The sequence below is a fragment of the Lynx rufus genome, unplaced genomic scaffold, assembly GCF_022079265.1.
Source record: "Lynx rufus isolate CCGP_SWC_20201006 ecotype Redwood Valley unplaced genomic scaffold, mLynRuf1.p SCAF_7, whole genome shotgun sequence".
Taxonomy (NCBI): domain Eukaryota; kingdom Metazoa; phylum Chordata; class Mammalia; order Carnivora; family Felidae; genus Lynx; species Lynx rufus.
In genome coordinates this window covers 105,831,117-105,843,807 of record NW_025814889.1, presented here as the reverse complement: position 1 = coordinate 105,843,807, position 12,691 = coordinate 105,831,117, and the positions used below count along the sequence as shown (strand labels likewise).

At 33.7% G+C, this 12,691-nt stretch overlaps 1 protein-coding gene across 1 annotated transcript in view; it reads right to left on the bottom strand.

The window, feature by feature from the left end:
• The window catches only part of TMTC2 (transmembrane O-mannosyltransferase targeting cadherins 2), a 397,116-nt gene that overhangs the window by 131,139 nt on the left and 253,286 nt on the right, over positions 1-12,691 (bottom strand). Inside the window, exon 7 of the mRNA XM_047066931.1 lies at positions 12,136-12,214. Within this exon, the coding sequence (XP_046922887.1) occupies positions 12,136-12,214 (79 nt within the window). The remainder of the gene's footprint in view (positions 1-12,135; positions 12,215-12,691) is intronic.

The window sequence follows — 12,691 nt, the reverse complement described above, 5'->3', positions numbered from 1 at the left end:
TTTATACACAGTCATTTCATAAACCTATGACAATATCCTAGTTATATAGGAACTACCATATTCATGGATTTTCTAGATGATCTATTTAAGACTAACTACATCAAGACAAATCTGATTATTCCTCTTTAAAATGTTTAACATTTATATATTATCTAATGATAAACAGTATATCTGCTTATTATAAAGTCTTAAAGATCATAATTTTATTAGATCAAGTAAATTCCATCACTCATGGAGAGTGGTAAAATTTTGCTGTTTTCCATAATTTATTTTAAATACTGAAAACAACGGCACCTGGGTGGCTCAGATCATGATCTCATGACTCAAAACCTCGTGGGTTCGAGCCCTTCATCGGTCTCTATGCTGACAGCTCAGAGCCTGGAGCCTGCTTCAGATTCTGTGTCTCCCTCTCTCTCTGTCCCTCCCCTGCTTGTGCTCTGACTCTGTCTCTCTCTCAAAAATAAATAAACATTAAAAAAAAGTTAAAAATATACTGAAAATAAATCACTTATATAATAAGTAAATTTTCTTGTTACTTTTAAGTATTTGAGTTCCTTCTAGTGTTTTACTATATTAAGCAAAAATACTATTTTTTCTAAAACTAAATTTTCTCATTTAAGATCAATATTCAGCTTTCTGTTTATTCAAATTTCTTTCCCAACTTTTTATGCAGGCACTGCACCTACTTCAGCAATTATCATCTTGTTTTGTAATTATCTTATTTATTTTCATATATCTGCTAATTAGACTACATACATAGCAGTGGAATTCCTGAACTGAAAGGCATTAGCAAATTTAATGTTGAGGATACGGAGAACCAAATTAGCCTACCAAAATACTGTACCAATTTCACTTCCACAAGTACTATATAAGGAGAGTAACTTTTCTAAGCCCTCATCAAACTCAGATTCGAATACATTTTTTAAATGTACATTCGAAAAAAAATGCTATTATTTCAATTTTCCAACTTTAATTCTTAATGAAAATTCATATATTCCTACAAAATTTTTGCACAAATTTTTAACCGTGAATATTTTTTAGTTGCAGGTCATTGCTTGATGGTTTTAAGCCATTTTTCAATTAAGATATTTATCTTTCCTTTATAATATGCAAAAGATGGTCAAACTGTTTTTTCTTGTCAGACTACTTTAACTTTTATATATGCAAATTAAGTTGACTTTTCCTTTGTAGCTTTGTCACTGTCTTTTATGCATACAAAAATTCCTTATCATAGGGACATACATTCTCTTCTAATTATATAGTTTCATCATTAAAATGAGCTACTTATTCCATATGAAATACATCTACTATATGATGTGAGACGCATGTCTGATTTTATTTTTTCCAAACATCATTTAATCAATTTTTCCTGATATACCTTTTATAAGAACTCCCTTTCCTCACCAATATTTAATTTCACATTTATTATCTGCATAAAGACATTACAAATTCTGATGTATGTATAGGCTCTTTCCATTCAGTCCTACTGACCTGTTTTTCAGTTCTTATACCAAAACAACACTGCTCTAACTACTGTAGGCTTTTCTAATATTTGAGTACGGCATGCCTCACCCATTGTTTTTCTCTAAACCTTCTTGGCTCTATTTTCCAGATAAATTTTAAAGTCATTTTGTCAATTTTTTTATAAAATTCTTTCTGACATGTTTATTGCTATTGAAATATAATTTATGATTCAATTTAACAGGGAAATTTTTAGAAAACTGAGTTCCCCTATTCAAGATTAGTACTCAGTTCTTCATGTACTCAAGCCCCTTTCCTCTTTTTTATGTACTTATCTCACCAATACAATACTCCTGATCTCAAAATGGACTGTGAGATGTGTGGAGCCAGGCACAAAACCCTGTATTTTTCTGTCCTCTAACCCAAGTTCAGAAGCCTCTAGCTCCGAAGAGTCTTGATACATATCTGATAACTATTTGATCACAGTACGTATCAACATAGATTTAGATGTTCTATTTTTACCACGTATGTCACTGAAATTTTCAAGTAATTTATTTTTCTAGAATCTACATTCTGACACAACCATATGATATCAGGAGCCTATTATATCAAGAGTTTAATTTAACTTGCTGTGATTTTAATTCTCTTTTTTTACTTCACTCTGTTGGCATTAACATAGAAACCTTAGGGGGTCTGGCTTTTTACATTTATTTATATCCTAAACTTGCTGTATCTGTAGGCTGTGAATCTCTTATATTTCCATCCTAATCTTTTCCTCAGCCCGATCTTATCCTTGTAAAATAACACAGTCTAGTTGACCTAGATACATTAGTTCTGATTGGAAATGCTCAGTAGCGACTATACAGAGCAGGAAAAGATAAAAAAAAGTAAAATGATTACAGAAATTAGAAGCTATTTTGTATCTCACAACAGACTTTTTAACAATTCTTGCTGTTAAAAAGTTTCCTTGGTGTGGAGGGTTTAGAAGTAAAATGAAATACAAGTCTTAAATTAAGGAGGGTTATGAAAATGTTCACTATGTTAATGTTTCACCAAGTCCTATAGCATCAAACTTAAGAAGAAACCCGTAAGCCTGAAAGGGTAGTTTTAAAACAAAAGGAAGAAATGCAGGGGGAAAAAAAACTGAATATGTATCTCATTAAGTAAAAAACTAATCATCAAGAAAGAGTTTAAACCTCAGAGCAAATTCAAAAGGCTCCTAATTTCTAGTGTAAGGTTATATACAGGAAACATCTGATGTGCCATCAAAATTTAACTTGGAAAAAAGCCAGGAACCTGTGTCAATATTTCTCTACATGCAACTAGTATCCTGGAGTTGTTCAGGCTAATCAATTCCTTTTATGTTTTCAAGGAAATAAATCACTAAAAATAATTAATCAATAAATATTGGAGCCAGCCCTTTTAAATGCTCAGAATTTTCCAAAAAAAAAAACAGAAATTGAGACTGTGTGTATGTTCACGTGTATGTGGGACGAGGTGATGATTCTCTCCCCCAACGTAAATACTGTCCTCAAGAGAATTACAATGAAGTAAATAAAATGGCTTAATATAACTGAAATAATTAGGGAACACCAGAAATATGCAAATAAGTACTAAATTGGGTTTTAAAAACCAAACTTTACACCAGAGAAAAGAAAAAAGAATAAATGTTATACTAACCTGTAAAGAATTAATGAAAATAATGGTATTCGAAGAAATAAGACTTGAATATTGCAGGAAGATGTCAGAAAGTATAATGAAAGAATTTTCAGTTTTATACATATCTTCTTGGGGATATATTTAATATGTATTCCTGGATCATGTAATATGTTTCTATAACATGTAATGAATAATTTAATTTATACTATAATTCTTATATGACTATTACTTGCTAAGACAGACCAGGTATTTAAAAATTAATCCTGTTTTTAATGAATACTTGAAAATAAGATTCTACAACAGTTCAAACACTCCATGCCCATAATTAACATTTTGGCAAAAATGACTTGCATTCTGGAAGAAAACTTTGCATGTTCTTTTTTAATCCCTTACTCAGTTTGAGTATTACAAATAGCTTCTATCGGTGTAGATAAAATTAAAACCAAAAAGACAGCTCATTTTGGAAGTTAAATGAGATTTTTATGTAGAAAACTCTTTCCCTACTTATTAGGAAAAACAGATACAAATACATACACAGCAAAGTATATACAATTAGTAACGTATTCTTTTATTTGTTTTTTTTTTTAATTTTATTTATTTTGGAGAGAGAGTAACAGAGCGTGTGTTGGCAGGGGGTGGGGTGAAGGGCAGAGGGAGGGGGAGAGAGAGAGACAGAGAGAGAGAGAATCCCTAGCAGACCCCAACGCTGACCCTGGCTCGATCCCATGACCCTGGGATCAGGACCTGAATGAGACAAAACCAAGAGTCAGATGCTCAACCAACTGAGCCACTTGGGCACCCTGTTTATTTCTTTCTTAAGGAATCTCTACACCCAATGTGGGGCTCAAATTCATGACCCTGACATGCGGTCATGCACTCTTATGACTGAGCCAGTCAAGCACCCCAAGTAATGTGTTTAATTTTTACCTTTATCTATATTACTGAACTATTCTAAATGTATGCAATGTATAGTTTCCTTGACATTGATTTTTGAAGTTTTATCCATTAGAACAATATTTTCTTCTTACTCATGATTATATTCATTTCATCTCAATGTTACCAAAATTGACATCTGTTAAGAAGGCAAATTTTGAAATCTTGTTAATTTCGCAGTATCACATAACATTACCTCAATTTTTTCAAGAATAATCCAATCCATATTTACTACTGAGTAAAAGATTCACTTCCTGAATATTGCCCAATAAAAGGGTAAAACATGATTTTTTTCAAGCAGAAAGAGTGAAACTCTGGAAATCAGAGAACAAGGATATAATTAGGTATTAATTTGAGTATATTCATTTCCTTATAACTCAATTCAAAAATAAACTTTTTGTACTTCAATCTTTTCCTTTACCACTAAACTGGCAAAAGTATGAATTAATGTAACAGGTGGGCTCATGTGGTTTTAATAGCAATGAAATATAATCAACTGTCTCATATCGTATTTCCAGGAAAGCAAGTGACATCTAGACCAAGCATGATTCTTAGCAACCCTACTATTGGCATGAAAGTATTCAAACTCCCCATAGGGACCATATATCTTCTGGTCCGGGGTTTAATTGAAACTTTAAACAAAATATATTACCTATTTAATGCAGCTGAACTAGATGCTGGCCTCTGTAGTGTATAGACTAACGCCTGGCAAATGAATGTCTGTAACTATAGTACATAAAGTGGAATTTGTACCAAGAGTGAACGGTAAAAAAGAAGAAAATTAAAGCACTGCAGTTTTATAATGTAAAATGAACCTGGAGGAAAAAAATTTTATAGATTTTCTACATCAATTTATATATTTACTCTTTTTGATATACAGCCAAAATTTCTTGATTTCCTTATCTTGTTGGCTCCGTATCTTACAAAGCGAACTTTGAAAATCCCTCAAATTTACATTTCACTTTTCCGGATTGGTAGACTATACACCTAACATGGTCTCCTGGTCTTGTTCTTTTTGAAAAAAAATCAAAATGCAATAAATAATTTATCTTAAAAATTAGAACTCAATAATCTTTTTGGAGGTACATAGATCAATGGTTAATCCAATTACATGGTCATACCCATATTTGTAGGGCTGAGTCACTAATTTTCAAGAGTGCAGGGGAAGCAATCATTGGAAAATCACCAGAACTCAAAACAGAGGAAGCAGATGGTATAAAAAGCTTAACACTACCAGAGTGTTAATGCTTCCACACTTGAAGGATGTGAAGTTCAAATCTCACACAGTTGAAAACCATCTCTTTCACAGTCGGCATGCTAAATGCCTTGAGCAATCCACTTAAGAACAGCCAGTCATAGAAGAGAACATTAAGCATGTGAACGATCATGTCAAAAATGTATTCTGAATATCTTGATTCTAAATGTATTCTAAAAGAAGGTGAGGTGTACACACACACACACGCTAGAAAAATCCAGCAAAAATAAATGATTCGGCCAAAAAGACCCCAGCCATACAGAAGGCTGAAAGAAAAACAGACTACTTAGAGCCATTTTACTAACTGATTTCAGCATATCATGTACATGACTTCAAGAAGAGTCAGGATAAATTTACAAGAAAGAATTTTTGCATTTTGTTTTCAGGAGGTGTAATTGATATCTCGTGTGTCAGTTTTTACCTAAATAAGAGTAAGGAATCTAAAGACCACTGGTAGCCATTTATGACCCTTGACTCTTTTATTCCACAAGCTTCTTTTTTTTTTTTAAGTTTATTTATTTATTTTGAGAGAGAGAGAGTGAGAGAGAGCATGAGCAGAGGAAGGGCAGAGAGAAAGAAAGAGAGAGAGAGAATCCCAGACAGGCTCTGCACTGTCAGCACAGAGCCCGATGTGGGGCTGGAACCCACAAACTGTGATATCGTGACCTGAGCTGAAACCAAGAGTGAGTGAGACACTTAACTGAGCCACCCAGGCAGCCCCACAAGTCTTTCTTAAAAATACAATTCCAAAATTAGGACAAGCTTTTTACTCCAAAAATTACTCTAATAAATTCATTGTGTTTCCTATTCATTGTTTCTTTCTCCATTCTCTCCGACTAGCTCAATGAATTTGAGGAAACCTCTCATAATTAAAGAGCTGAGGTTTTAAAAACAAAACTGAAAATTAAATGAAAAGATTCTTGGGGCGCCTGGGTGCCTTAGTCAGTTGAGCATCCAACTTCAGCTCAGGTCCTGATCTCACCATCCACGGGTTCAAGCCCCATGTCAGGCCCTGTGCTGACAGCTCAGAGCCTGGAGCCTGCTTCAGATTCTGTGTCTCCCTCTCTCTCTGCCCCTCCCCACTTGCATTCTGACTCTTTCTCTCTCTCTCAAAGATAAATGTTAAAAAATATAAGTAAATAAAAAATCAAACAACAACAATAAAACCCTATGGGGCACCTGGGTGGCTCAGTTGGTTAAGCAGCTGACTCTTGATTTTGGCTCAGGTCATGATCTCAGGTACCTAGGATCAAGCCTCACTTTGGGCTCTCTGCTGGGGGCTTGGAGCCTGCTTGGGATTCTCTCTCTCCCTATCTCTGCCCTTCCAGCACTTGTGTCCACACATTCTCTCTCTCTAAAAATAAATAAACCTAAAAAAAAAGAAAACCTAGAAATTATCAGGAATAAGAGAATCAAGATGGTAAGAACAAAATAAAGGCAAATAAGGCAATAAACAGCAACGGATCATTATCATGCAATTCCCCCTGGAAGAAAAATACAATCTCCGCCTCACATAAAAGGCATGTTACCCATTGTAAACACATATTTTTTTAAAGAACAGGAAAATACGAATATGTATGCAAATTGTGACAACTACTGTCACATTAGAAATAAAAAAGGGATTTTTCCTGTTTGGTTGGTTTGATTTCTTTGGTCCAGACAACACAGCACAGCTGACACAGTTATAGACAAAATATTTTTGAGGCTAGAGTAATACAATTTTCCATCTTATTTATAGACATTTACATATTAAGGAAAAGTACTGAAGAGCTCCAGGCTAACTATGAAATCACCTAGGAAGTTCCATGAAAGCAGGAATCATAGGGGCTATTTTCATTTCATACTACCACCACCACCTTTGTACCCCCTACCCAGCACTTGTGACTTAAAAAAAAATTTTTTTTTTGGCACACAGAGGTTATTCTAAACACAGTGATTATACACTGCAATGACAAGGCAGTAACTCCAGATTCCCTCTTACTCCAGGCAACACATTATGCCCTTTTGTTCTCAAGATATATTACCAACATGAAATGGCTGAAATTGCTTAAATAATTAACCCAACAATTACTTTGCATGGAGAAAGCCGAGTGATTTTATTTTAAATAGTAAATAGGCTTAAAATGACCTTTGGGATTAGAAGGGCTCAAACTGATAAAAGTAATTGAAAGTTACAGCCTAATATAGTTTTCCATAATCTCTTAGAAATATTCAAAAGCCACCCTTCAGGATATATAATAAAGGAAACAAACAATTATAGAGGAAAAAGGGAAAAATTGAAGGTGTTAAAAATTATCCTACATTAAAGTTTTTTAATATCCTGCACATTTCATTTTTGCAGGTGTTTTATAACTTTTAGTAAAATAAAGAAGTTTTTAATATATCTTTGGACAAGGAATGAGATACACACATCTATATCTACATCTATATCTACAGATATTTTGCTGGTTTTTAAATAGGTAAATAAAAGCTATCTTGACATAATGTAGAACGTACCAGTTCCAGTAACAGACAAAGGCTACATAGACAAAGGATTTGAATCTAAATCAGGAAACTATCTTTCTGGCTCTAACACAAACTGTAATCCTGAAAAGACCAACTCAACTCTTTGGGTATTAATTTCTACTTTGCAAAATAAAAGAGATTATATATTGAGGGATTTTTAAGATAGGCATCTTCCATCTCTAACATTCTATGATCCTAAAATACAACTATATTTGGGGAGAAATTGAGATTCAGTAAAGGCCTACAATAGATGTCAGAATAAAGAAAAATTGTGACTAAGTCTAGGGGGAAAATATGATATGACAGGAAAGGGAGAAGAAAATCTAACCTAAATATGACAATTTTAATTTAGAGGGTGTACTCTATTAACAGAATTAAGTTAATTGGGCAGTAACTTAGTATGCTGTTTCTCTTTTGGTTAACACAGTTAATGATAAAAGAAGGATTCTGAGTGTGGTTGCCTTCAAGAGAAAAAACAGAAATTGTAGACAGGACAGAACTAAATAGGACAAAATCTTATTATCTGTAAGAAAAATCCTACTACAATGAATTAAAACAAAAGAACTGACAGAATACAACCAAAGACTATTGGAGCTTACAGTCCCTCAGAGAGGACAGTGATTACAATAGAAGGTAATATTATGAAACATTTGCTAGGCTAGGCATTTGGTCCAATAGGCTTTACCTTCATGATCTCAGTCAATCCTCAAACTGATGCTACTATTACAGACATCTTATTGATGGGAAAACAAGATTCAAGTAGGTATTTTGCTCAAAGTCACTTAGTAAGTGTCAAAGCCATAGTTTGAGTGGGGGTTATGTGACTTCATACTATGAATACTATACATATGACTATAGTCATACTTCCTCTCAAGAGGAAATTGAGGCCCACAGAAATAGAATCATACAACTGGCCAGGAGCAGTTTTAACAGTTATTTTGTGATACGGTCTCTTTATATTTCATATATTCAAACACCTTGCTAATTACAAAAGCCAGCTAGGTGAAAGTTTACTTATTTATCAACTAATATTTAGTATCTGCTTTATATCATTGGATGTTGGCTATTCACATAATTTTGGACAGCTTGTTACTCAACAGTTTGTTATTCAATCATCTTGGTCCTATGAAATCCAAGAGAATAATGAAAGTATATTTTAAATAGTTTTTTTTAAGTTACCTTATGAACTGTTGCAAAAAATAAATTAACAGTCAGGATAAAATACAGAACAAATTAAGTGGAGAAGCAAATTAATCTAACTTATTTTCTGTTAATACACAAGAGGGAAAAATATGCTCAGTTTTCAGGATAAGTAAACTATTGGCATGTAGCGTACAGAATAGAAATTTCTCATAAAATGTTCAAAGCAAGGGGAAAATGAAAAGAATTAGAGAGTTTTGTTGTTTCAAAAATCAACTGCAATGGATTGAGTTATTAAACTAAAAATAACATTCAAGTATGGTTGTATTTGTTTTTACATACTCCTTTATTTTAACCTCCAAATAAATGTCAAAATAAGATGGAAAAAAAGATAATGTTTGTATGTATAAACACAAGTGCTTGGGGGTAGTGGTTGTGAGAGTGTCAATGAATGAGCCCTGAGAAAAAATGAATACTTACAGGCTAAATGTGGCCAGACATTATAATCCATCACTGATCCCTAAAGGGCACTAATAATATGTAAATGTGTGAATTAGAAAACACATTCAAGGCTGTTGATAAACTTGATAGGATAATCAGCACATGCTGACAGACTAATGAAACTGATGAACTGATAGGGCAGCTTATCTCCTGGGCCATTTTTTCTCTTGTCAAATGGAGGCTAATCAAAATGTATTAGGAGTTAAAGCAAATACTCGGAGGATTTCACCCATTTGATTAGGAGGTGAACTCACCCTGAGAAAATTATAGTTTCGTGAACAATTGAAACTACAAAACCCGCTCAGCTGAAAGACCCACACCTAAAATTACACAGAAGGCAGCCACCATAATTATGGAAGAAATATGGAATGTTAAATCATATTGGGATTCTCCCATCACAAAGCCTTCTCAGAGTTTGAGCAAAATGACCTCTTTCTATAATGAAAAATAAGACAAAGGACCAAGCAATAACCCCAGGGACACACTTATCGTTTGCTGCCTGTGTGTGCTCAGCATCTGTGTAACCATATGAGAGACAGATCCAAGGTAGCAGCTGACTTTTCAATCAAATTTATTTGCATAAAATAATTGAATGAATTTTCTGAAATCACTATAGTGAATACCACACTTCCTATTAGCAATAAAGATGCCATATGCAGTCTGTTGCCAAGGAGCTGAGTCCTTTCCTCATTTAAAGAAAGACATCATATGTGAAAACTCAGGAAAAATGGGAACAAGGGTTCCCAAGCATTAGTGTTAAAAATAAAATCATAAACTAAGGGGGGCCTGGGTGGTTCAGTCAGTGAAGCGTCTCACTCTTGGTTTCAGCTCAGGTCATGATCTTGCAGTTCGCGAGTTCGAGCCCCACATCAGGCTCTGTGCAGACAGTGTGGAGCCTGCTTGGAATTCTCTCTCTCTCCCTCTGTCTCTGACCCCCCCCCCGCTCTCTCTCTCTCTCTTTCCCACTCTTTGCCTCTCCTCCCTCAAAATGAATAAACATTAAAAAATTTTTTTTAAATAAAAAAATAAAATCATGAACTAAAACCACCGTGCCTTCTTGAGAAAGCTAGAGAAAACAATCCTTTTAATATTGATTTTGACATGAATAACCATCCAGCATTAATACAGAAAAGTTAATTCAACTGACAAATCTATACATACTAAGGCACACCCTTTATGGACACATATACAGGTTAGATACATGTGCTAGGTAGACAGATTGGTGATAACATGCTGGGTAGTAAAAGGCACTGTTTTAATGTACTAAATGTACCCAAAGTACATTTAATGAAGCTAGATTTTTAGCTTTCAGTAATTATACCAAAGAGAAAAAGAAACCACAACTAAAAATATCCCAGTGTCCTTTTTCACCTAATCATGAAATCTCTCCACTGCTGCACAGGCCAACTTGGGGTGGGATCTCCAGAGACATGGGATGAAAACATTGACCCCTTCCAAATTACTATTTTTCTATTTACTGACCTGTGCCTCATTCTATCTCTAAACTATTTCTAATTTTTTTTTTCTCATTTAGAAATTAGAAGAAGTGAGTGTCTTTGCTAGCTATATATTTTCTAGTTAGGGAAGGTTTGGGATTTGTTGTGTGTGCTCAAGCCATACAGCCAGTATCAAATTTCTCAAATCAAAGACTACAGAAACATAAAATAATTCTAAAGATTATGTCTCGTTTATTTTATATGCCTAGAAATATTAAACAATTTAACCAAGTTTAATGAGAAAGGAAAATCTGAGTTTATGATTTGTGCTTTGGAGAAAAATATGCAATTTAAAGAAAAAAGTAACCTTTTTTTTCTTCCCTCCTTTATCTGGAAATAGCAAAGTTAATCGGCAGAATATCTTAAACTGTAGGGATTTTTTTTCCAAGAAACACATACTGAATACGTAGTTTTCAGTTGTGTCTACTATCAAATAGGTATGGTAACAATTTAAGGCAGTCACAGATCAATCACAGATGATAGCTAGATTATTTTATTAGAAATTCTAGTGCTTGACCTCTTGTACTTTACTCTAAAATAATACTCTGAAAAAAACCCATTTTGATCCAAAACCTTATCAGTGAAAACTATAAAGTTGGTTCAGTTATTCTCATTTTTTATAAGCATTAAAACCATTACTCTCTCTTCCATACCATGTTTATTTGTAGGAATTTTCTTATTAAGAAAGTAACATGATCAAAAATTATCATGAATTTGATAAATCATTAAAATATAAATCTTTATTCACCATTTCAATCTCTAGAGTCTAGCTAACACTCACATCTAATGGGTTTGTGAGTCTCTTGCAACAACTATAGTATCTGGCCAATTTGTTAAGAATCACTATGTTAATGTATTTATTTGCTCTTGTTAGAGTAAGTGTGCTTTGTCGGGATGTCTGGCTGGCTCAGTCAATAAGAGCATGCGACTCTTGATCTCTAGGTCATGAGTTCGAGCCCCACATTGGGGGTAGACTTTACTTAAAAAGAAAAAGAAAAATGAAAGAAGAAGAAGAAGAAGAAGGGTGTATTGTGAAAATTTGAATGTATCACACGGCTGTGAATAAGTTTTTTGTGTGTAAGGAGTAATAATCTAATTTACTAGACTTCTGTTTAATAGAAGCACAAATTTTAATTTCTCCACAGGTCCCTGAAATATCAGTTACAATATTAACATTTTACTTACCCATCATGTTGTACAAGCTCTGTGGGGCAAACTGCCTTGGCATTTTCTGAATCGCTTCCTTGTATACACTAAGGGCATCCTAATTTAGGAAACAAAAAAGAGACAAAGTACAGTGATATGCACTACAAATAAAATAATAACATCCTCCAAAATCAAAACCTTCCACTGCTATTTCTAAAAGTTTCATTAGAGGAAAATGATTGAGCTGTCTTTTGGTAGCATAACTACCTTAATTCCATGAATGAAAATATTCAACCCAGTTAGTAGAGATAGGCCATATAAAAATGTAATTTAATGAGAAGTCAATGTTATCAATGCTCTATCATCTTAAGGTAGGTTCTCCAGTTCACGTAGATTATTCAGTTAAAAATAGTAAAATTCACATTTGGAAATTACCCACAATCATCTAAAATCTGTAGTTACTTCAAGTCAAGCAACCAGGTAGGATCTAAACAACATAGTGACTAACAAATCTTCTGGCTACTGAGATCCACTGAGTTTATAAAATGCATTTATTTAAAAAGTTGTATCTTCATCTTTATACTGCAGTCCTAAT